Here is a 24,862-nt window from a genome sequence, read left to right on the forward strand (position 1 = left end):
AGTGCAACTGTACTCAAGCATTTGAGTGAGGGAATGCGGAGAGCACACACGGTGGGCAGGGGCAGAGAAAGGACACCTTCTGTGCACAAGGTGCCATTCTTGCAGCGTAAGAGCCTAAAGCATCACAAGTTTACTACAGTTAATGGTGTGAGATATCAGCTATAGAACACAATGGAGCAGAACTTTATGCAGCATCCTATAAAATAGGTCTCTCTGGCTGGCGAACTGTTAAGTTCATGTTTGTAAATATCAAATGAGAACAGAAATGTTGGGCCTGACAGATAATATTGTGGAATTGGTGATCATCACACTTACTGCATTTATTTTGGAGAAAAATCATCTGATCTCATCAGATCGGCCTTGACATCTTTTGAGGCTGTTTATGCATCAGTCCTGCCTTTAGGCCATTGTTGTCTCCCTTTCCACAGATGGGCCATTATAATAAAAAAATAATAACACAGTATAACTATAAACCAAGCCAGGCTGACGCTTAATTCGCAGTGTTGCTGTCCTGAGACAGCTCCTGCTATTTAAATATTGCCCCTTTACTCATATGACGCAAACAAACCAGTTTATCAAGGTTCAAGAGGTGAGATCTGAGAAGACTATGCAACCACTGCCTTCAGTACAGCAGCTGTGCCTGTTGTTTTGCTCTGAACACTATGCTTCTGATGGTAGGGAATGTCATTGTTGGCAAAATGGATTGCAGAACCGAAAATCACGAAGACAATGGACAAGAACAGACAGAGATCAGAGGATTTTAGTTTCCTGCCCAGTAGCAAATATGTATATTCCTAGTTCCTTGTTAATGTTGTGTCAATTCACTCCTTTGAAGAAAAACTGATGGACTGTCAAGCTGCGAATGGGATTGAAGGCTATAAGGAAAACTATAGACAGATGTTCATGTGTAATCTGTTGTGTCAAAGGAAATGTAATCTGTTGTATCAAAGGAATGGTGCCAGTCAGGGTGGAGTTTATAGAGATTGCAAAAGCAGATTGAAATCCTAAAATTTCCTCTCTGTTGGTTTGGAATATTTCTCTTATTACCTTTTTGGCTGACATAAAATTTTACTGGTCTTGGATTTTCTCTGATGATTTTCTTATGGGTTTTCAGCCCCCACCGAATCCACCTTCAAGAGACTTCTCAAAAAGCTGGCCAGAGTTCCACGAGAGTAATGAATGGTCTTTTTACTCAGCCAAATTATGTTTTGTCTCTTGTTTCGCTTTAGGGAATGAAAGCTTTTAATGTTATGATAAATGTACAACGCCATCCAGTGTTCACACACAAATTTCTTTAACCTGATCAGTTGCAAACAATTCACTTGAAACCTCCTTTCTTGTAGGCTGATTAGTTATTCAGAGATGGGTAAATAAAAAGTAAATCCTTTCATATCAGGAGGATGTCTCAAAGTACTTCACAGGTTTTTATTGTGTACTGACCATGTGTTTTAAAGATGAATGCAGCAGCCATTTTGCACACAGCAATGTCCCACAAACAGCCATGAAGTGAATTACTAATTTTATCTGGGGGATTGTTGGCCAGAACAGCTCGAGAAACTTCTTTTTTTGAATACTGCCACGGGATATTTAATGTCCACCTGAACTGATGGGACTTCTATTTAAAGTCTCATCCAAAGGGCTGCACCTCCACCCTGCACCCAGCACTGTACTGGAGTGTCAGCCTAGACTGTGAGTTCAAAGATTCAATGTTGGGTTTGAACGTACAACCTTTTGACTCAGTGGCAAAAGTGCTACCAATTGAGCCAGACTGACTCCAAATGAGTTTGAAATGAGTTCTTGATATGGATGCTGAGTTTAAACCACTTCTGTTTGACTGTAGTTAGTTGCAGTAAATGTTTCTTTTTTTTCTGTTCCAGTCACTGAAAGCTCCAGAGCTCAAGGAGAAATTGGATGAATCAGAAAAACTCATAAAAGACCTGACTGTCACCTGGGAGGAGAAACTGAGGAAAACGGAGGAAATCGCACAGGTTTGTTGGAATAACTTAAAATGTAAGGTTTCTTTTTTGTTGTAATTTCTCATTGATGAATACTGACTTTCAAAAAGAAAAAGTATGTGTGTGTAAGTTTTGTTCATGTTACTTTTGCAATCAATTCATCCATTCAGCAATGTTCATTTAACATCAGGCTCTAAATTTCTAGAATCAAGCAGAGGCATATCCTGCAGCTTCTCAGATGTGTGTCAGAAGACAAAAAAAAGTGCACAGGGAAACAAAGGTGTCATTACTGTGAGGTGACCTGTTTTGTGCTGTCAATTGCAGCAGTTATTTTGCTTTGAGCAAAATGCCACAAACAGTCAAGGAATGATGGCAAATAAATATGGAAGATTGTTGGCTAGCACAGTGGCAGAAACTCCCTTCTTTTTTTCAAATAATGTAATGGGACCTGAATAACAGGCAGACAGAGGTCTCAGTTTGACATCTCATCCAAATGACTCGGCAGCTCTACCCAGCATGACTCTGGAGTGTAAGCCTGGACTGTGAGCACAAGCTGAACGACCAGTTGCAAAAAAATAATCCACTCTGTAATGGGATGGGCAGTCTTGCTTTTTTGATTGAGATTGGTGTTGGAAAAGAGATTTGATGCAAGTCTGGCTATTGCAGTGTTTTGCTAAAGGGCTGTTCCAGGCGCTTCGCTCTTAACAAGAAAGCTGTAATATGACCAGGGTAACCTGATGTCATCAAATAACTGACAGAATTCAATTAAATTAGACAGAATGACAGAAGGTTTTTTTTGTGTGAATCTTTCTGCAGCTCCTATGTTCTGATTATGCAGTAACTGTCATTTAATGTGATTTATTGTGTGACTGCAGGAGAGGCAAAAGCAACTTGAGAGTATGGGCATTTCTCTGGAGTCATCTGGTATCAAAGTTGGGGACGACAAATGTTTTCTGGTCAACCTGAACGCTGATCCTGCACTCAATGAACTTCTTGTGTATTATTTGAAGGTGAGCGTTGCCTTTTATGTCTGGCAAAATGGTTCATCACATACCCACGTAATGTGTACTTATTACAGTCTGGAGAATTGTTTCTGTCATGCTGTTTGTGCGGTATATGCAAAAAAAAAGGGGTTGGCTTTGTGTGTGTGTGTATAAAGGGAAAGACATCTGAGTTTGTCCATTCACCGTTTGTCAGAGAGGTTTTGTTTGCCACCAGATTTGGGGAGATGCTAGTGCCATTGATTAGGCAGTTTTTTTTTGTAAAACGTATCTAATGTTTACAGGCAAAGAGGAGCTGTAGACCTTGCTGTTGCTGATTTAACTGACTTATTTCTGCGTCAATACCAGCTGTTTCTTCTCTGTGCTAACTACATGTTTAGACTGGCTTCGTTCTTTTAGCTCCTTACAGCTTATTGACAAATGGACAATGGAGAATGAAATCAATCACAAAGCGTGCATGTTTTACAGACGTCTCTCCAGGGAGCTGAAAAGTGTATTTCAACTAGTTACCAGTTCTTCTTCCCGCCCCCCGCCCCCATCCCACCCACACACACCTATTACTGCCCCCCCAAGAAAATGAGAAAATTGCTTAGTAAAATAGTGTGCAAATTTCCACAAGAAAGTAACTAGTGAGTAAAGCATTAGGTGTTATGCTCATCCCTTATATGTTCCGTATTTGTAATTGGCCCAGCGGAGGGGCTTGTAACCTGTCGTCAAATGCTGGCGATTAGAGTTGATTTATTGCAGCAACAGCGCTCAGTGTGTTGGTGAAGTGATGTACTGTACATGCATCTTTTGAATATTTATAGTGCGTTGTCAGATGCTGACCTTTAAGCGACTGATGTTCCCAACAGGCTCACACCAGAGTTGGGGCAGATAAATCTCAGGACATTCAGCTGTGTGGGATTGGAATTCAGCCTGAGCACTGTGTCATTGACATTGCACCAGATGGGGATGTTATCCTCACCCCCAAGGAAAATGCCAGGTAATCAGTCTATTAAAACTGTCTGTCTGAAACATGATCTGTACAGCAGCTCAATTTATGGGTTTACAGCAGTGCAATTTGCAGTAAAGACTGAACCAAGACCCACATTATGCAGCTATATATAAGTTGTGATGACCTGTTGCGTGGCAGGTAAAATGCTGTATGTTCTTAAATTTTACAATTTTCTTTGCCTTATTTTAAATTTGCTATTCATATCACTTGATCATATCTGTTCAGCTAAATCTATGCGGTTTACTCACGACCTTAATAATAATAAATAATAATTCTTGCATTTGATATGGCACCTTATCATGTCATTAAGACATCTCCAACGCTTCACAGAATATATTGTAAAGTGAAAACAAGAACCGAAGTTGCTGGGAACACTCAGCAGGTCAGGCAGCATCTATGGAGAAAGGAAACGTTTCGGGTCGACGACCCTTCGTCAGAACCCTTTGTGTTCAGTCGTGGACCCGAAACGATGACTCACTTTCCTTTCTCCATAGATGCTGCCTGACCTGCTAAGTGTTCCCAGCGACTTCTGTTTTTGTTTTCAGATTCCCAGCATCTACAGTATTTTGTGTTTTGTTTATATTGTAAAGTGAATTGACTGTATATTTTGCGAGCGAAACTCGACAGCCAATTGAGCACAGCCAGTGTCCCACTAACAGTCGTGGATTGAGTAGTCTATTTTATTTTGAGGGATCATTACCCCGAAAAAGCAAACTGCCAATCGATTAACAACTGGGTTCCTATTTGCTGCTAGGTAAACAGAGGCGTGTGGAGTAAGGAAATTTGCCTAAGATTTTGTCCTGCCCAGGAATCGAATCCTGCTCCTCTTGCTTGCAAGGCGAGCATGCTACCCTAAACACTATACAGGACTCCACAAATAATAATTACTTTTTATTTTTCATTGTCTCCCCCTCCTTTCCAAAATTCTGTCTTTATGTCAGATAAGAAGTATCCTGTCGTCCAAAAGGGTTATGATTCTGCCTCTCTCCTATAAAGGTCAGAAGTACTTTTGAAGAAAACGTAATTCAGCAATTTCATCTAACATTCCAGAATACTTCCTTCTCATTGCTTATCAAGCTATTTCTTAAATGAATCCAGCATCTATTGCCTTTCCTGAAAATCCTTTCAAGCTGTTGACTCTCAGAAGTGAGCACTCTCTCTCGCTTCTGAATCAGAAGGTCTTAGATGGGTTCAAGTCCCACATCGAGACTTGGAACTCACTTAAGCTGACATTCAGTGCAGTGCTGGGGGTGTGCTGCATTGTTGGAGATGCTGTCCTTCAGGTGAGACATTAAATGAAGGCCTTGTCTGACTGTTCAGGTAGACGTTAAAGATCCAACTGCACTTTGGAATTAGGAATTTCTAACCCTTGTCCTAGCCAACAATCCTGCAAAATAAAAATTGTTCATTCAAGTCATGGCTGTTTGTGGGACGTTGCTGTGTGCAAATTGTCTGCCTCATTTGGCCACACACACAAAAAAAAAAGTCACTGCAGTTTACAGATTATCCTGTGGGGCGTGTTGGCATGTTCTGATGTGAAATGTGTAACAACAAAAGTAAGGATTAAGAAATACTTTCTGGTATCTGCCCTTCATAAAGCTGAACCTATGCCTTTTCTTCTGGCTTGGGATCATCTGAAAATAATCAGAGTCTATGATTATTTCAAAGACAAGTTACATTAGGAGTTTGTTCCAACATTAATTAACTTTTGCGGATGTATATTATACTGGTGAAGCAAAGCATCTTTTCTGACTCACAGAATGATTTCCTGCCGTTGACTATAATCATGCTGTGATGAGGTTCTCAATTAAATATATCCATAAATACACAGAAAGCGTTTCTTAATTGATGTATTCTATACATGTTTTATTGGACTATTAGAACTAAGAGGTACATATGGATTAGTTTGAGTTTTAGGTGGATCATTTTCGAGGGGATTGCACTTATGGTAGTTTGCAAACCGCAAAAGTTTGGGGTTGGAGCAATTTCCTCATATTATATATATATAATATATATAATATGAGGAAATATATGTGTATATGCATATAACACACATATATGTATATATAATATGTGAAGAGAGCAGAGGCCAGTGGCTTCGCCATAGTGAGACAGGGTCATTAAGAGATCATTAACCTGGGCTGCTCTTGTATGCCACCTAATGGCTAGAGAAAATACACAAAGAAAACAAATATGATTTTAACATGTTACATTGATTTAAGGTCAATTCTGCCCTTGTTTCTTCCGATGCTTTATTTTTATTCACTAGTGTCAAATAAAATCCAGCAACTTGTAACAGTCTCATAGTTTGGTATCTGTGAAACACTTCTAAAGTTATCTGATTAATGAAGAGCAACTAACATTTAGGTGTCTGTGTAGCTCAGTTGGTAGCATTCTCACCTCTAAATTGAAATGTTGTGAATTCAAGCGCCTTGTCAGGACTTTGAGCTCAGTCTCGGCAGACACTTCAATGATATGCTGGGTGTGCACCAAAGCAGATGTGATGGATAAATGGCCTGCTTTGTGCTGTAATGTTCAGTTATTCCACATGTTTGACAGCTGGAACGGAAGGGGAGGCGGAGTGGGGGTGAACGACACCTTGATGGGGGTGAGGGTTGGGGGGGGATTGACAGCTGGAACAGAGTGGGGCAGGCGGGTGGGGGTGGGATGGGGCGTGAGTGTTAGCTGGAAAAGAGGACATTGCCAAGCTATGATTTTGCAGCTGTCCCGCTCACTTTCCATTAAGTTGTCTATCTAGTGTGGTACTCTCCTCTCCCACTATGGATGACATGACTGAATTAGGATGTGTCAGGCACAGCTAGTCAGTGTGGCTTCCATAAACATTCCTCCAAATGTAAGCCATATCAAAAATACCCAAACATTTGGCTCCAGCACTAGTGGATTTTGAACTGACATTTTTCAGCCACCACTGAAAGAACATTCACAGCTGTTAAAATGCTATTGTTTGAGAACGCAGCATTTTAGCTTCTGGTAGTATAATAGTGTCTGCACATCTGATACCATTTTTCAGCCTTGAGAGAAGATGACTCAGAGGGGACCTCATAGAGGTGCATACAGTTTTGAATGGGATTGAAAAAGTAAATCCAGATCAATATTTTAGGATGCAACAAGACAGTAAAAACAAGAAGACAGGTTCAGAGTTGCAAAGGGCAGTCCTGCAGCTTAGTGGTTGGAGCACTTGCCTCGTAGCTTGCTCGAGAAGCAAGTTTCCTTACTCCACACACCTCTGTTTACCTAGCAGTAACCCGATTGTTAGTCAATTGGTGGATCACTTTTCCGGGGATAATAATTTATTTATTAAAAAAAATTTGGTCACTCAATGACTGTTTGTGGGACACTGCTGTACGCAATTGGCTGCCGCGTTTCGCCCACAAATATACAGTCAATTCACCTTACAGTGTGTTCTGTGAAGCGCTTTGGGACGTCCTCCCGACGTGAAAAGCGCTATATCAAATGCAAGGATTATTATTATCTTGAAGATGTGATAAAGCACTATATCAAATGCAAGGATTATTATTAATTTCAGGACAGATACCAGGACGTTTTTCTTTACTCAAAGGATAATTAATAAATGAAAGGAGTTGCCAGGAAAGGTGGTAAAGGCCAGGACACTGGAGTCATTTGAAAAGCAGCTTGATGCTGTGATGATACGATGGAAGGGTGGGTGATCTGGAGGGATGAGATCAGATGGGCCAAGAGTTCTTCTTTATTCATACCAATCTTGGGGATTTTAATATTGTCAGAAGATTGTACCTTGTGTGGTTGGCCTTGCTGTTAATGGGCTTTTTGTTTTGTGAAGAGAGGTAGATTATTAAATTGTTCTAACATTTCTGGATTTCTTAGAAATTAATTTGATGAAAAAAGCTATGTTTGGGACTCAATTTGTGATATTGAATCCTGCTGAGCCATCCCTGAGCTGCAGGAAATCCTCTGCGATGTGATTTATTTCTGCTCAGAGAAGAGTTCCAGTGGTTCCTTCTGTCAGTTACCAGCGGGATTCACTATATAATAATAATAATCTTTGCATTTGATATAGCACCTTATCACATCATTGAGACATCTCAAGGGGCTTGACAGAATATACTATGAAGTGGATTGACTGTATATTTTATGGGCAAAACACGGCAGTCAATTGCACATAGCAATGTCCCAGAAACAGTCGTGGATTGAGTGTCCAGATTGGTTTTGAGGGATTATTACACTATTTCCAAACCCGGTTGCATGTGCTTGACCCCTGTATCTTTCTGACAACAGTAGCAAAGCACACTCTTCCAATAAGCATAGTTAGATGGACAATAATAATAATAATAATCCTTGCATTTGATATAGCGCTTTTCACGTCGGGAGGACGTCCCAAAGCGCTTCACAGAATATACTGTAAAGTGAATTGACTGTATATTTGTGGGCGAACACGGCAGCCAATTGCGCACAGCAATGTCCCACAAACAGTCGTAGATTGAAAATGACCAATTTATTATTGTTTTTGATTTTGGAGGGATTATTATTAGGCTCTGTGTGGAGTAAGGAAATCTTGCCCAAGGTTTCGCCCTGACCTGCCTGGAATTGAACTCAGGTCTCTCGCTTGCAAAGCGAGTGCTCTAACTACTGAGCTACAGGACTCCACAACTGGGTTAAGTAGCAAATCCTCACATCGTGCAATCTTCAGTTAAGTGCTTGTTTCCATGCTGACTGAATGCCTTGGAAGGGAACCAGCCCAAATGTCACACTTGATGTTTTGTTTGAATTTTTTTTCAGAAGTGTGGAGAAAGTTAACAACAGATTTCACATAAATGAGTCTATTAAAGACCTTTCTTTTCAACCGTGCTTTTGGCCACCTTCCCCTCCCTCCCTCTCAGCTTCCGTCCCACACCGCCATTTTGGGCTGCCAGAAAGCTGTGTGAAGTGCTTTAAGATGTCCTAATGACGTGAAAGGCTCTATATAAATGCAAATTGTTGTACTTTTTCAGGACCTGCTTGAATGGTGCTCTGTTACGTGTTCCAAACTCCCTCTGGCACGGGGACAGAATTCTATGGGGAAACAACCACTTCTTTAGGTATGTCATAATTAAAACATCTTTTATTTTCCAAGTTTCAAAGATCAGCAAATGCACTTGACACTGAGTAAAGCACAGAAGATTGATAGATATCCTGCAAAAGGTTGGAATTGATGGGAAAGCCTGGAACAAAATTAGATTTTTTGAATAGGAAAAAACAGAAGCAATAATGGGATATAGGGGTAACTGAATGGACAAGGATCAGATGAAAAGTTGGCATAATATATGTCCGCTGCTCTTAGATATTTAGTCTATGATCAAAATTGACAGATTTGTAAATAGTGAATCCCAGGGATATGTCATGTGATACCCCTGTGGAGTTCTGCTCTGGTGCCCACCTCAGGTTTTGATTTCCACAATGAGGACGAGCGAAACATTTGTCACACATGGAGAAAGCTGGCACGGGCATAGGCTTGGCCACAGTGGACCGAATAGCTGAAATGCTGTGCTGAAATTGCTCTTTAAAAAATCACAGCATTAAATAAATTCAGGCTCACAAAAATCCCATCATATGATCAGTCACCTAAACAAGCACAAATTGGAGTCCCAAATTAAAGCTTTTGATTCGCTTTTTTCAATGTAATAAATAGAATTAATCTACCTACGAGGAAGAGGAGGGACAAGTTAAAAGAATATGAAAGTGAGGCAACTCGCGAAGGTGCCACAGAACAGGACATGGAGACGGCAAGTGAAGCTTCCTCCGAACCGGACTATAGCTATGAGTTTGCACAGATGGAAGTCATGATGAAAGCCCTGAGCAGTAATGGTGAGTAACTGTTTCTGGGCCAACTTTTCTAACTTCTTAGTTGTGGTGTGGAGGTCGATCTCTAAAGACATATATTTTTAAAAAGTTCTTCATTTAGATATTCTTTGTTGCAGAGAGGTCTTAAGGTGGAATTTAAAAGTATATAAAGAGGAGGCGAAGCAAAGGGATTGAGCATAGTGGCTGAAGATGTGGTTGCTGGTGGTGCAAAACTCTGTTAGCTGAGTGAAGAGGGCGGGTGGAGGAGTGGGGATTTTCACTGGAGCTGGCTGGATTTTCAAATGTTGATCTGTGACAAAGCTGAACAGAGCAGATTAAAAATGAGCCGATTGGGATTGTCATCTTCACGTACTTAGGTGCATGCTGTGGATTAATGGTGGTTTTTGAATACTGATAAGGAAGGCTGCTATTAAATGTCATGTTTTTACTATATTAATAACAATAATGCTTAGATTTGACACAGCAAACTTATTTCGTTGTCAAAATGACTCAAAGTGGGTCACAAGATTTTACTGTAAATTGTGGTGATTGTATTATACGATCGAAAGTGATGCATGATTTGCATACTGCAATGTCCCACAAATTGTCATGATGTGAATGACCAATTTTGTCTGGGTTTTTTTGGCTAGGACACTGGGCTCTCTTTTCTCTAGTGTCTATACAAAAATAAAAATACACTACCAACTGTCCCGCTCTGTGAGCTGGAAGAGCTGAAAAACAAAGGGAGAAATACATAGTACTGTAAAACTAATGAAGAAAGGAGAATAGTGGAGAGGAGAGTAAATCTTGCCCCAATAAGACATTGGAGTGTAACTTGCAGGTTGGGCTAATAGTCCATGGGACAACTTTTACAAAATGCATATGTCCTTAATTGTTTCATTGATCGATGAAGAGAATTCCAGAATCGCCTGCAAACCTTTTTTGTTGGCGATTAATAACTTAATTAAGGGGACGTATGAGTGTTTGAACATGGTTACCCAGTGGGTTATTAGCCTAACTCAATATTTAGATGTCTAATAAGACCAAACATGAAATATGTAATAGGAATCAGGAGCTATCCAATTATTGGTTGGGCTAGAAGGACTGAATAGACTTTGACTAGATGGCCCAGCTTAGATGGCCTTGAATGCGAAGCTGAACAGAAAAATATGAATTGGTTGATGAACGAAATGCTGAGGAAAATAAACTCTTTTTTGTTGGGTGAAATGATTTGTATTTCCACAAGACAGGTCCAAAGGCAGATATAGGAATATTGTAAAACTGTTTTTTCATTACTTTCTGAGTGCACAATTCTAGGCTGATTTGGGTTAGTGGCCAAGTTGAATTTAATGTAGTTTCCAAAAGACATTTGGCTTTGTCCCTTATTACTTTTGTCTATAGTTCAGTTGTTTGTTAGTGAAATGTCTAGTGAGAAAAATAATAATATATATAATAATAATTCTTGCATTTGATATCGTGTTTTTCACGTCTTCTGGACGTCTAAAGAGTTTCACAGAAAATACTGTAAAGTTAATTGACTGTATATTTTGTGGGCGAAATGCGGCAGCCAATTACGCACAGCAGTGTCCCATAAATAGTCGTGGATTGAGTGACCAAATTATTATTGTTTTCTTTTCTTGAGGGATTATTATCATGCGTCCCTCTCTGCCCCGAAAAAGCTGCCCTCTCTGACCTGAAATAGTTACCACCAAGAACAACAACTTGCATTTATCATGCTGGGTAGCATCCCGGGGCGTTTTACAGAGTCTGACAACGAGCCAGGGTGCAATAGAGAGGATAGGTGACCTTAAGCATGATCAAAAAGTAAGTTCTTTAGGTGGCATTTGAAGGGAGAGAGGGAGGGAGCAAGGATTGAAGGATAGAGTTCTAGAGTTTCAGAGCCAGTGACTGAAGAAACTAGGAGACCAGAGCCAGTCAAGTGGAGGCGGCAGGTGGGGGTAAGCAGGTCAGACAGGTAGGGAGGTGTGAAGGAATGGATTGTTTTGAAAACAAGTGAGAGGATCTTGAAATCGTTCCGTTCGGTGATTGGGAGCCAGTGGAGCTTGGCAAGGACTAGTGTGATGTGGGCATGGAGTTTCATGCGGGTGAGCATCTGGGCAGCGGAGTCTTGAATTAATAGGATTTTGTGTGTGCTGGAGCTGGAGAGACTAGCGAGGAGGGCATTGAAGTAGTCCAGCCAGGAAGTGACGAAGGCGTGGACAAGGGTTTCAACTGGGTTGGTTGTGAGGTATAGACGGAGGCGGGCAATGTGGCGGGGTGGAAAAAATTGTCTTAATCTGGGAACGGATGTGGGGTAGAAAAAAAAGTTGGGAATTGAACCTGACGCCTAAGTTGTGTACGGTTTCAGAGAGTCTGAGGGAGAGCCCAGGAGGTTGAGGATTTCAGACCCGCAGGAGAGAAGACATTGACGGGAGCCAAAGAGTATGGCTTCTGTCTTGCTGACATTTAGTTGCAGGAAATTTGAGCTCATCCAGTTAGCTTCCTGGCATGATTAAGCTCACAGATACATGCAAAGGCTCAGAGCTCTCTGAGACCATTAGCACAGCCCAGTGCATCTTAAAATAACCATCAACCTTTTAGCTTGGAAGGATGCCATTTCTGTATCCAGTTTTGCGATCTGGATCTAAATCACAAGATGGTGAGAAATAAACATAGCAGAAAATAGTTCTCCAGAAATTGAACGTGAAATGACTGTGTACGGGGGAGCAATTGGTGTGTAATTCTATCAGATTAGTCTTCAGTTATTCTAGACAGTGGTGGGCAAAATACGGCCCGCGGGCCATATCCAGACCGCCAAATGATTCTATCTGGCCCGTCATTGTGACGGCAATAGAAAAAATTATAGTTCGTTCAGTCCCAGAAAGTCCCACAAATTTTCACATTTGATTCTAACCGGGAACATCAGGCAATCGCACTGCTTAGTTGTGCGCACGCTCGCTTAAGGGTTGAATCAGACTGACGTCAGAAATGTACGGATCAGCAAATTTTCAAACACGTGTGCGGCAACCGTGGCTATACTTTTCACTGAAGAGGACGTTCATTCGAAATGAGTTTATCAAAGAAGCAGAAAGTGGACGCTGAAGGCCAAATATTCAACAAAGAATGGACTTCTAAATATTTTTTTAGCATTGTGCATGGAAAATAAAACAAATAAAATAAAAAAATTAAAAATAAAATACATAAAGAAAATAAAAGCAGTGTGCAGTTACAAAATAAAGTAAGCAATTTTGCATGTTTTTCACTGGCACTCGATGAGAGTTGTGATGTCAAAGATACAGCCTAGTTTTTAAAATTAAAAATAATTTTTATTCGAGGCATCACCAAACATTTTGAGCTCACAGAAGAATTGGCATCAATGCAGTCAATGAAAGATAGGACAACTGGAGAAGACTTTTTAGAGGCAGTAAATAAGCGTATCTTAAAATTAGGAGTGGAGTGGAAAAAAAGTGGTGAATGTGACCACCAATGGAAGCCCAAATCTGACAAAAATGTTGGGTTACTGAAAAGAATTCAAGATCAAGTCAAAGAAACAAATCCAGAATAGAACATTGTTTTTCTACACTGCATTATCCACAAAGAGGTCCTCTGTAAGAGTGTTCTAAAACTAAGCAATGTCGTGGACACAGTTACGAAAGTGGTCAACTACATTCGAGCAAGAGGATTAAACCACAGGCAATTTGTAACTGCTTGAGGAATTGGAATCCGAGCACACGGATGTTGTGTAACACACGAATGTAAGATGGCTAAGTTTAGGAAAGGTCTTGAAAAGAGTGTGGGAACTGAGAACTGAGATTGATTTTTGAACACGAAACAAAAAGATTTGGATTTCCCACAGCTGAATGATGCAAATTGCGCTCTGATTTTGCATTTGCCGTTGATATCATGGGCCACATGAATGAACTGAATTCAAAACTGCAACGGAAGGGAGCCTTTGTGCACGATTTGTATTGCAATGTCAAGTCATTTATGACGAAATTATTTATTTTATCGCGTCAGATAGGAAACAGGCAGTTCACCCACTTTCCAACTTTGCATCAGGTTACTATTTGTGATCAAAGCCTTAAAAAGTATACTTCGTCACTGTTTGACTTTCATGCTGAATTTTCTCGCCGATTCCAGGATTTCAATTTGATTGAAAATGACCTGTCTTTGATCTCTTCATCTTTCTCATTTGATGTTGACAATGCCCCATTTGACCTCCAACTCGAGCTTATTGACCTGCAATGTGATCCATTGCTTGCAGAGCAATTCAAATCAGTGCTGCTTCCCAGTTTTTACGCCTCTCTTAATGAATATACATTTCCAAAAATAAAGGCTCATGCCTGGAGGATGCTTTGCTGTTTGGATCAACGTACACATGCGAGGAGACATTTTATGTGATGAAATTTAATAAATCAAAAACATAGATCTGTACTCCACATTGCAACAGCGGAGACGATGCCTGACTTCAATTGTCTGGTTAGCACACATCAGCACTTTCATTCTTCCCATTGAGTGAGCTTCTCACCTTCTCATCAATATGTGAATAAATGAATAAATATCGAATAAATGTCTGCTCAATGAGTTGTTTTTATTTAACTTAATTTTAGTGAATGTCAATTATATAGACTATTTTATGCATGTACAAGTGTAAGACTTGATGTTGAGCTATTATTAAGCATTTGTATCTATATTAAGTGTGTGGCCCACAAAGCTTACCAAAACTCGTGAAGTGACCCGCCAGCCAAAATAATTGCCCACTCCTGCTTTAAACTATATTTCTGTTAAATGACTGCTAGAATTATTCTGTTTTTCTAGCCATCTTTGAAACATTTTTAAAAAATGTCCAGTGTCATTTGGCTCAGTTAATATCACTCTTGTCTTTGGGCTTGTGTGTTACAATAAAACACAAATTTACATTAATATAACACCTTTCATATTGGGAGGATGCCCCAAGGAGTTTAACAATAGCAACTAGGAACTCCAGCTGGGGGTGGGATACAAGGGGTGGCGGGAGGGGAAGGTTGACCAAAAGCCCAGTCAAACAGTGAGGTCTTGAGATTGACCTTGAAAGCTCAACCATAGAATTTCACCTCATCTAGAACTCCCCAATTCAGTGCTGGGAGAACATTACATTGTTGGAGGAGTTGTCTTTTAGAAGAGATATTAAACTGAGGCCATGTTATTCAGGTGGATTTTATAAAGAATCCATGATACTATTTTGTAGAGCAAAAGCTCTCCTGTACATTATCCCATATTCTTCCTTCATCCAAATTCACCAAAATAAATTAATTGGTCCCATGGTGTTTGTTTGTCAGACGTCACTGGTGCACATTACCTGCCAGTTTATCTACGTAATAATCATTCCATATCAAAGTAACTTAATGGTTGAAATACTTTGAAACATGTTGATGTGCTGAGGCGCTGTATAAAATGTAAGCAATCTGGCTTGACTCTGGGTCAGAGGCCTCACATTGGAATATTTCACAGTTTGGGGTGACAATTCAGTTCAGTAATGTCAAAAGTGCAATCTTTTGGCTGCTGAGGGCTGTACGCCTTAACATAACATTTCCAGGTTATGGAGGGAGCGAGTGGGCTATCTGAAATGGGAGGCCTTGGTACTGTTGAAAAAGAGAAAGGTAGATTCTCCCTGTATCTGGGTCAACTGTTTCCCAGGTAAAATTGGTCATTCATTTTACGGCTGTTTGTGGTACATTGCAAGGCATACGTATAGCTGATCCTTCAGAGCGCCAGCAATGGCAAACTCAGAGAGAATGGACTTATAATAATGATCCTTGCATTTGATATAGCACCTTATCATGTCTTCGAGACGTCTCACAGAATATACTGTAAAGTGAATTTGCTGTATTTTTTGTGGGAGAAACGCGGCAGCCAATTGCACACAGCAGTGTCCCACAAACAGTGGAGGATTGAGTAACCAAATAATTTTTTTGTTTGTTTTTGAAGGGATTATTACCCCAGAAAATAGTGTTATTCACTGCCAACAAATTGGGAAAATCACAATCCCGAACGCCAGCAAAGGTTGTTCTGTGGCCATTTTGTTTTGGAGAAATTATTACTCCTGGAAAAGCGATCCGCCAATTGGCTAACAACCGGGTTCCTACTTACTGCTAGGTAAACAGAGGCATGTGGAGTAAGGAAACTTGCCCAAAGTTTCGCTCTTCGCATGAATCAAACCCAGGTCTCTCACTTGCGAGGCGAGTGCTCTAACCACTGAGCTACAGAACTCCATAATGTAGCCCACAGGGGTCGAGGCATTGATTGGGAAATCCCCAAAACTTGGAATGTTTTTTGTTCCATCCAAGTGCAGGCTGAGCAAAGTCACTTATAGATTGCACATCTTTGTTATTATTTTTGGATGGTGGGTGAAGGGCTGTGTTTGTGTGTTTCTGTTTGTTACTGCCAGTCTCTGAAGTGCTGTGTCTGTTTGTTACTTAGGCTCTGAAGTGTTGTGTGTCTTTGCTTGCAGATCCTGTACAGAATGTCGTGCAGATTCTCGAGAAGCAGTACCTGGAGGAGAAACATAATGCACTGGAAGAGCAGCGGCTGATGTATGAACGGGAGCTGGAACTGCTTCGGCAGCAGCTATCCCCAGACAAACTGCACAGACACAGCATCGAGAGGCTGTCCTTCACCTCACAAACCGCACAGCAGAAAGTCAAACTTTGGTCTGAAGAGAGGTAGGTAGGAGGAGTCCAAGGTGGAAAATGGTACAATTCATAACTTTGTTTGCTAAAGTACTTGGTGTGCTAAATCAAATTGGCTTCCGCAGCCGATTAAGAGAGTCTGTAACATGAGTCAACTTTAATATGAATGTAAAAAGGCAAAACAGCAAAAACCTTTAAATTGTCCCTCCATTGAAGTGCTTTGAAATCATCGTCCAGAGTGAACGGCATGTAAATGCTTGGTGTAGTAGTGTTACACTGTATGTTGGTGAAGTGTCGGGGATTTATCCATAAATCACTTAAGTGATCCCATTTAACCATTAGCAGCATGGGCATCTTATAGGTGGCAAAGGCTTGTCAGGGTGACCTGACGGAAAGAATGGAAGCTGCTTACCATTTGTTTGTCTCTCTTTGTTGCAGAGATCAGCTGTTCCGGCACAGCCTGGCCAAGCTGAGAGAGCAGATAGTGAGAGCCAACACTTTGGTGAGAGAGGCCAACTTTCTGGCAGAAGAGATGACCAAGCAGACGGATTACCAAGTCACCCTGCAAATCCCAGCAGCAAACCTCAGTGCTAACAGAAAGGTAGGCTACTGTCACCTTGGCCTCCACCTTCACTCCACTGTATTTGGTTTCAACTCCAGCCTAAAGATCAGTTTATAACATTCTACCTTAGCTTCTATCTGTAAAATATCATCGTACACTCCTCCTCCCATTGGTCAACAAGAAATGACTGCAGAAAGCTGTGATTGTGAGAGGCTGCTCTCCCCCCAGGTATTGCACCTCACTTGTCATTAGGAGGTCGGTTTCAGCCAGGCTCATTTGGAGACACTCTTATCTGAGTCAGAAGGTTGTGGGTTCAAGCTCCCACTTCAGCAGTTGGAACTCACAAAATCTGAGATGACACTCCAATGCAGTGATGGGGTATGCTACATTGTTCAAGGTGCCATCCTCCAGATGAATCATTAAACTGAGGCCTGTCTGCATATTTATTGAACATTAACAATCCCATGGCACTATTCAAAAAGAAAAGGGAGTTTCTCCCAGTATCCTAGCAAACAATCCCCCAAATAAAATTGGTCATTCACTTCATGGGGGTTTGTGGGACATTGTTGTGTGCAAGTTACAGTACATCATATGAAGCGCTTCGAGATTTTACAAAGATTTACAAAGAATGTACATCACAGAAACCGGTTTCTCAGGCCAACCAGACCGTGCCGCTGTTTATGCTCCACATGAGTCTTCACCCATTCCGTATTCTCACCCATACCCTCTGTTCCTCTCTTCCTCATGTAAAGTTCTAGCTTCATCTTGAAATTATCTGCATCATCTGATTCAACCATTGCCTCAGGCAGCAAGTTCTACAATCTCATTACGCGCTGCATGAAGCAACTCTTAAATTTTCTGTTAGATCCCCTAGTTGCTATCATATATAAATGTAATTTTGTTGTTGTTGTTGTGTTCCCTGGAGATGTCCTCCAAACGTGAAAGTCACTGTATCAAATATAAGGATTATCAGCATTTATTATTCCCTTGAAATTCACATTTATTTTGCTACAATCCCATGGCACTATCTTGCCAGCTTGAAAAGTCTCATATCTGGGTAATGTCGGTTTGAGTGCAGAGCTGGCATCAACTTAGTTTTTCCTTCCCCCACCACCAAAATATAGATGCTGACCACAAAGTTATGGAATTGTCTTATTGTCCCTCCATACAAAGGATGCTTAAGGTGAGGACGTGGAGTCTTGTAGCTCAGTAGTTAGAGCACTAGCCTTGTAAGCGAGAGACCTGGGTTCGATTCCCAGTAGGGTGAAACCTTGGGAAAGTTTCCTTACTCCACACACCTGATAATAATCCCACAAGAAAAAAAAACAATAATAATTTGGACACTCAATCCACAACTGTTTGTGGGACACTGCTTTGAGCAATTGGCTGCCGCGTTTTGCCCACAAATATACAGTCAATTAACTTTACAGTCTATTCTGTGAAGCACTTTGAGACGTCTAGAAGACGTAAAAAGCGCTATATCAAATGCAATGATTATTACTATTATTAATTCACTCAGTGAAAAAACAACTCTGCAGTGGGAAGATGACAGAATGCATATTCTGGAAGATTAAGCTCAAATGGGCAAAAAAGAGGCTTTTATATCCCTTCTTTTGTGATTTGTGGAGTAAAATCTCTGTGGCGGCATTGCCAGTGTAGCCAAACGCTACCTTCCTTCTGTTTCTACTGTCTCTGATGTACACTCCTGAAAGGCTTCTGTACTTTATCTTCCTTCCTTCCTTCCTTCCCAGGCATTACTTTATTTCATTTGTTTCATGTTTAGCCGTTTATATTTGCCTGTGCTTTTTGGTCTGCAGCTTCCTAACCTGTCCATCTGGAATGTTGAGAATATTTGAGGGGTTTCAAGAGCAGTTAATCCGACTTGCATCTGTTCCTGACCCCAGAATCTCTGTAGCTGTCTTGAATCTATTCATTGTTACTTGTTGCTTACGATTGCCTTTGCGCAATAAATCCAAGTCTGCGTATTGTACGCATGCACAGTGATGTGTTTTTAAGACACTTTTTAAGAAGGCAGTGATTTGATTTGATAAAAGCAGCACTTTTATTCGGCTGTGTAGCTTGTTTCCGTGCTGTATATTGTTTGTCAATCTTTGTAAATCCTTGCTTCCCAAGTATTTATCTCCCTTTCAGGACCTACAGTTACTTCTATATCAGTGGCCTGTGGGGCTAATTGCTTATCACTGGTTTGGTAGACTTGACTACCCTTTCTTAGATCTAATATGTGCTAGCTACTCATTTTACTGTAAGTGATTTCTGTTATTGTCACTTGTTCAAAACAGAGAGGAGCGATTGTGAGTGAGCCAGCGATTCAAGTGCGGCGCAGGGGAAAAGGCACCCAAGTGTGGACCATTGAGAAGCTGGAGAACAAACTGATTGACATGAGGGATCTCTATCAGGACTGGAAGGAGAAGGATATGGTGGAGTATGTGAGTATGAGGGGAACCTTTACAAAACTAATTCTAAGGTGGAAATCCTGGGGTTGGGGTCGGGCGAGAAGGGACGTAAGTTTCCATAAAATCAACTGTTAGAAACTGGACGCATTATATTGTGGCTGCTGACGCTTACTTTCTGGGTGGCTGGGATTACCTGCTGATGTTGCCGATGCTCCTTGCAGTTCCTGAGCTGAAAGCTGGCTGGTCAGGGGTGGCTTCTTGTGCTCCCTTCTCATTTTGCTCAGGTTCAATGTATTACCAATTAGATCATTATTTGGGGAGGACAAGTGTGCAGGGCTACGGGGAGAGAGCGTGGGAAGTGGGATTGAATTGGATAGCTTTTCTTCAAAGAGCCGGCACAGACATGATGGGCCACAAATGGCCTCCTTCTGTGCTGTATAATTCTACGATTCCATGATGCCATGTTACCCATGTTATGTTGGCAGATACACCCCTATTGACAGGTACCATATTACCATTGTATCTTTCTATCCTATTGCAGTACAATAAAATTCTCAGTAAACGTGGGGATCCTTTCTACGAGGCTCAGGAAAACCATAACCTGATTGGTGTAGCGAATGTCTTCTTGGAGTGTCTGTATCACGATGTGAGGCTTCAGTATGCGGTTCCTATCATCAGCCAGCAGGGGGAGGTAAGCGGAGCCCTGCATCGTCTCATGTTAAACTCAGACTTTTTCTGAGGCTTTCTGCGTGCTTCCAGCTGATCAGATCACTTCAGATTTCAAATGGTTTTGGCGCTTCCTATCTCGAACACTAACTGGGATATTGGTCGTTACCAAAATGCCATTATTTTCTAAATACCCCAGTAAAATCCTAGAGGGGTAATTGAATTTAGTATCAAAACAATCTGCAGCACTGGAACAGGCTGTCCAACCAAACTAGTCTACACACATCTCCACCTGTCCTAACAACCCCTTGCTAATCTCCTCATTATCATCTATTCCTTTTTTTTCTCATATAACACGCAAGGGTTGAAAATGCAGCATTGGCAATTTGCTGTGCCAATTGGGAGAATTAGGAAAATCACAATCACGAAGGCTGGCAAAGCTGGTTCTGTGGCCATCTTTTCAGGCCAATTGCTGGACTTTTCGAGTTTTTTCCAAGCTAGAAGTTTTAGCCCCACTGAAAGGTCTGTTCGTGTTTCCAGGTAGCCGGACGACTGCATGTGGAGCTCATGCGTGTGAGCGGTGCTGTTCCCGAGCGTCTGGAAGGCGGGGATGATTCCTCTGAGAACTCCAGCGAAAGCGGGAGCTACGAAGTCATGGACAGCAATGGCGAAATCGTGCACATGGCAAAGAAATTAACCTGCAGGGTAAGCGAGACAATCCTCTTCCCATTAAAACATCATTGAGAGGTGTCAGCGACGTGTATTAATAATAATACTGTACAGTTTACATATGTATAGCACCTTTCACATCAGGAGGATGTCCCAAAATGCATTCACAATGCTGGACACCTGAGCTGAGATCAAGATATACTACAATCCTTGCAGTGGCAATTATTCTTGTGTGAGGCTTCATGGAGATGGTGAGTAGTGATGGGATGATCCAAGGCAAGAACATCACAACAATGACCAACACTGCCCACAGCTGACAGCCATACTCACGCAGGGGTTTCTGCATAGTGTTCAAGAGCACGACTCCAGCTTATTTTTTATCCCTGTTCTCCCAATCCAAGCAGTACTGAGGTCAACCATATTGGCCTATCTTTTACTGAGATAAGGAAACTCAGCACAGACCGGGATTCGAACTTGCAACTTTCTTGTCTCTGTTAGCCGAAACCATTGAGAATCTATACCTATGTACAGGACTGGAATGAACAGATATGACTACACCAGTGGCTCTTGACGTGTGTTGCATGCTAGACATTGGCTTATTTAGGTAACTGTTGGTGCTTGGTGTGAATCCTCTGTTTACATCATCGATATGTACATTTTTGAATCTGAGGATAATTTCTAATCCTTGAAATAACATGCATCTCATGTTGTTTCATTAACATGACAGGTAAAAATAAAAGAAGCGACAGGATTGCCCCCCAACCTCTCAAACTTTGTCTTCTGCCAATACACCTTTTGGGATCACTCCGAACAAACAGTGGCTCCTCCCATGGTTAACCCAGATATGCCGTCCATTCAAAACAAGGCTGTTCAATATACTGTCAAATTCGACCACTGTAAGGTAAGCTTTTTATTCTGCATTGGATGAAACTGAGTGAATATGGCACATGCTACAGTAGCAACCCATTTAAATAAAAAAAAAGTTATGGTTTCACAACAACAACAAGTTTACATTTATATAGTGCCTTTCACGTTGAGAGCTGAACAGTGTACAGCATTCAGACCCGAGCTGGGGTCAGGGGGGGAGAGGGGAAGGGAAGGGGGGTGGCCGATGGCATGGTCGAAGAGGAGGGTTTTAAGGCGGGACTTGAAGGAGGCTAAGGAGGGGGCGAGGCGGAATGATTGGGGGATGGAATTCCAGAGGTTGGAGGCAGAATGGCTGAAGACTCTCCCGCCAATGGTGGGGTGGGTAGGTCGGGGGACGTGGAGGAGGGAGTGGGCGGGTTGGTAGTGGGTTAGGAGGTCACTGAAATAGGGTGGGGCGAGGCTTTGTAGGTGAAGATCTTGAACTGGATCCTCTGAAGGATAGGGAGCCAACGGAGTTGGGTGAGAACTGGGGAGATGGGGGTCACAAAGTTTTACATGTGAATATTTAAGAGAATTCTGGGATATAATTTGCAAAAGGATTTGTAAATAGAGAAACACGGATACCTGGAACTGCTCAGTCACCCACTTTTTGGAAGTCAAAGCTGAGATCAGTGCCCAAGTGGAGTTCCCATGGGTTGGTTGGGACACATTCGGGATTCACCATTTACAAATCCCCATGTCAAACGTGAGACTTCATATCCCAGTTGTGGCATTTACTCAGGCTTTGATGCATTGTTGCAGGATTTTGTGGTACATGTTACCGAGGAGTTCCTGGAGTTTATTTCAGAAGGAGCTCTAGCAATTGAAGTATGGGGCCATCGATGCGCAGGTAATGGCAGGACCCACTGGGAGGTTGATGCACTGCAAGCAAAAACTCGCACACTGCGAGACAGGTAGGGAGATACTCAAGTTACAGTACTTCTCTTCAGTCTGTAATATGTTATCAATAACTATTCTGCAAAACCATGATATGAATGGTCAGTTTTATGTGCCCTTCCCTTTCAAACACAGTCATGCGATCTTTAACAGGCACCCGAGAAACAAGCAGTCAAGGTCTCTGCTTGTCTCAACCATAGACCAGCACCTCCGACAACATTGGTCTCCCCTTCTGGTCTGCACCAGAGGGTCAGCCTAGATTCTGACTTCAAGTCCCACTGTGGTTTTGAACACAAAGCTGAGGCAGCTATAATTGGAAGCGAGTGTGGAGCAGACATGCTGTCCTCAAACCTTTTTTTATAAGCTTTCAATGCTGAGATGTTGTCCCAAACGGACAACATTGTACTGAGAGGAGGTGCTCTCTTTGTCTGAGAACCATAAATAGATAACTCAGCTTGGCACGTCTGAGTTGGTTTGTTGACTTTGTGCTGTATCAGGTGGAGTGAAGTCACACGTAGGATTGAGATGTGGATCTCCGTTCAAGAGCTGAATGAAATGGGAGAGTACACTGCAGTGGAACTGAATCAAGCAAAGGACGTCAACACAGGGGGTGTCTTCCAGCTGAGACAGGTACATATTATCGACTTAGACCTTGGTCTAACTGCCAAATTGCAGATTAATAGCCATTAAATTATTCATTACATTTCTCATGTGGTAATTTTACTTTTCTCTATTTAGTGTATCAGTGCGGGACAGTAGAGAGCCCAGTGTGTGCATTAGCTGGGATGGGTCCATTTTAAATATGAAAAAGGACCATATACGCTGGCTGGAGAGTGATCAGGCGATGGGATTCTAGTCAATAATTTCCTTCCAATCTCCTCCTCCTTGCCATTGAGACCACTTATAGTGACTTCCTTTTGATTGGCTCCGGCCTCCTGCACTTTCAGTAACTACGCTAGAAACTCTGGAACACTCTCCCCAATCCCTCCGTTTTACCCCCTCCTTACCCATCAGGTTGCACCTGAAGACCTTCCTCTTCAACCGTGCTTAAGGTCTTCCCCCCACCTCCCACCAGCCCCCCTAGCTCGGCTCCACCACGCTCAAGCACTCTGAGACACTACCATGCATGAGGGGCGCTATATAAATGCAAGTTATTGTTGTTGACTTCTGATTGAACAATGCCCTGAGCAAAGATGAGGGATCCAGTTGTACTTCCGTGTCGCACTGTGCAACTACCCATTGAACTGTCGAGTGGAAGAAGAGGGAGGAGAAAGTGGGTCTCCAGCTTGTGTTTTTTTTTTAATCATGTATCACAGTTCTTGCCTTTAAAAGCGTGGAGCTGAGATCCACAGCCATGTGTCTCAGCCTTTCGCTTCCTTGGTCCATTCCAACCTGTGATCCAGGCCCAGGATAAAAGCCCAGGAGTGGATCTGTTTACAGCCTTTACACCAGCCAAGCTCGGGCCTCCATCAGACCCCCTGTGCAGTGGCGTGATGACCCTCAGAGCCCTATTGATGGACCCAAAGTCTGTTATAATGTCATAGCCTCTATAGTGTGTTGTAGCTCAACATACTATAAAACTGAGATTCAGAATAAGCTGGTTCTTATGGCAGTAAACTCTAATGTGAACTTACAGAATAGTTAAAGCTTTCAATAGGACTAAATCTTTATACCCTCCAGATTTTCCATACACATCTTCCAAGTGAGATGCGTTCTAGAAGTCTACGGTTAAATGGTATCCATCTGGTTAGGATTTTAACAGGAAATTTTGTTTGAGGTTAGCCTACATTGTTTTGCATTCCTTGGTTAGATTAAATCCAGTCTTTTCTGCTGTGCTCTTGTTCAGGGTCACTCCCGCAGGATTCAGGTTGCAGTCAAACCTGTCCAGCACTCTGGGACGTTGCCACTTATGGTGGAAGCTATTCTAGCTGTCTCTGTGGGATGCATCACTGCTCGGTCCACTAAACTCCAGAGGCCCTTGGATAGTTACCAGGTAAGGGTCCTACCATTTATTGGAAATGGGTTTTGAGCTAAGAATTGCTGGAGTATCTCGTAAATCTGATGTTATTATCGCCTCCCAGGTTTGTATGAATTTTACTCGCTTTTGTAGCAATTCAACTTTGTTTTGGACCGATTTTTATTCAGAAAGGATGTTATCCACTCAGAGGAATTTCAAAAGATTCAACTTTTTTCATCTTCTTTGACATTGTACATCCAAGGGTTGGTATGGGGGCACGATGATATTTAAAGTTTGCTTCCATTGGCTGAAGCTAAAACTATTACTTTTCACCAGTCAACTCACATTTTTGA

General features: G+C 41.8%; 1 protein-coding gene across 4 annotated transcripts in view; it reads left to right on the forward strand.

The window, feature by feature from the left end:
- The window catches only part of kif13a (kinesin family member 13A), a 154,967-nt gene that overhangs the window by 91,609 nt on the left and 38,496 nt on the right, over nucleotides 1-24,862 (forward strand). For all 4 annotated transcript variants that reach the window (XM_042332228.1, XM_042332230.1, XM_042332229.1 and 1 more), the window contains exons 12-25: nucleotides 1,878-1,988; nucleotides 2,831-2,965; nucleotides 3,811-3,941; nucleotides 8,942-9,028; nucleotides 9,619-9,794; nucleotides 16,261-16,471; nucleotides 16,877-17,039; nucleotides 19,301-19,447; nucleotides 19,956-20,105; nucleotides 20,621-20,785; nucleotides 21,477-21,650; nucleotides 22,418-22,569; nucleotides 23,050-23,182; nucleotides 24,399-24,545. In XM_042332228.1, coding sequence (XP_042188162.1) covers nucleotides 1,878-1,988; nucleotides 2,831-2,965; nucleotides 3,811-3,941; nucleotides 8,942-9,028; nucleotides 9,619-9,794; nucleotides 16,261-16,471; nucleotides 16,877-17,039; nucleotides 19,301-19,447; nucleotides 19,956-20,105; nucleotides 20,621-20,785; nucleotides 21,477-21,650; nucleotides 22,418-22,569; nucleotides 23,050-23,182; nucleotides 24,399-24,545 — 2,082 coding nt within the window. The remainder of the gene's footprint in view (nucleotides 1-1,877; nucleotides 1,989-2,830; nucleotides 2,966-3,810; nucleotides 3,942-8,941; nucleotides 9,029-9,618; nucleotides 9,795-16,260; nucleotides 16,472-16,876; nucleotides 17,040-19,300; nucleotides 19,448-19,955; nucleotides 20,106-20,620; nucleotides 20,786-21,476; nucleotides 21,651-22,417; nucleotides 22,570-23,049; nucleotides 23,183-24,398; nucleotides 24,546-24,862) is intronic.

Source organism: Callorhinchus milii, unplaced genomic scaffold (genome assembly GCF_018977255.1).
Source record: "Callorhinchus milii isolate IMCB2004 unplaced genomic scaffold, IMCB_Cmil_1.0 Scaffold2, whole genome shotgun sequence".
Classification (NCBI taxonomy): Eukaryota; Metazoa; Chordata; class Chondrichthyes; order Chimaeriformes; family Callorhinchidae; genus Callorhinchus; species Callorhinchus milii.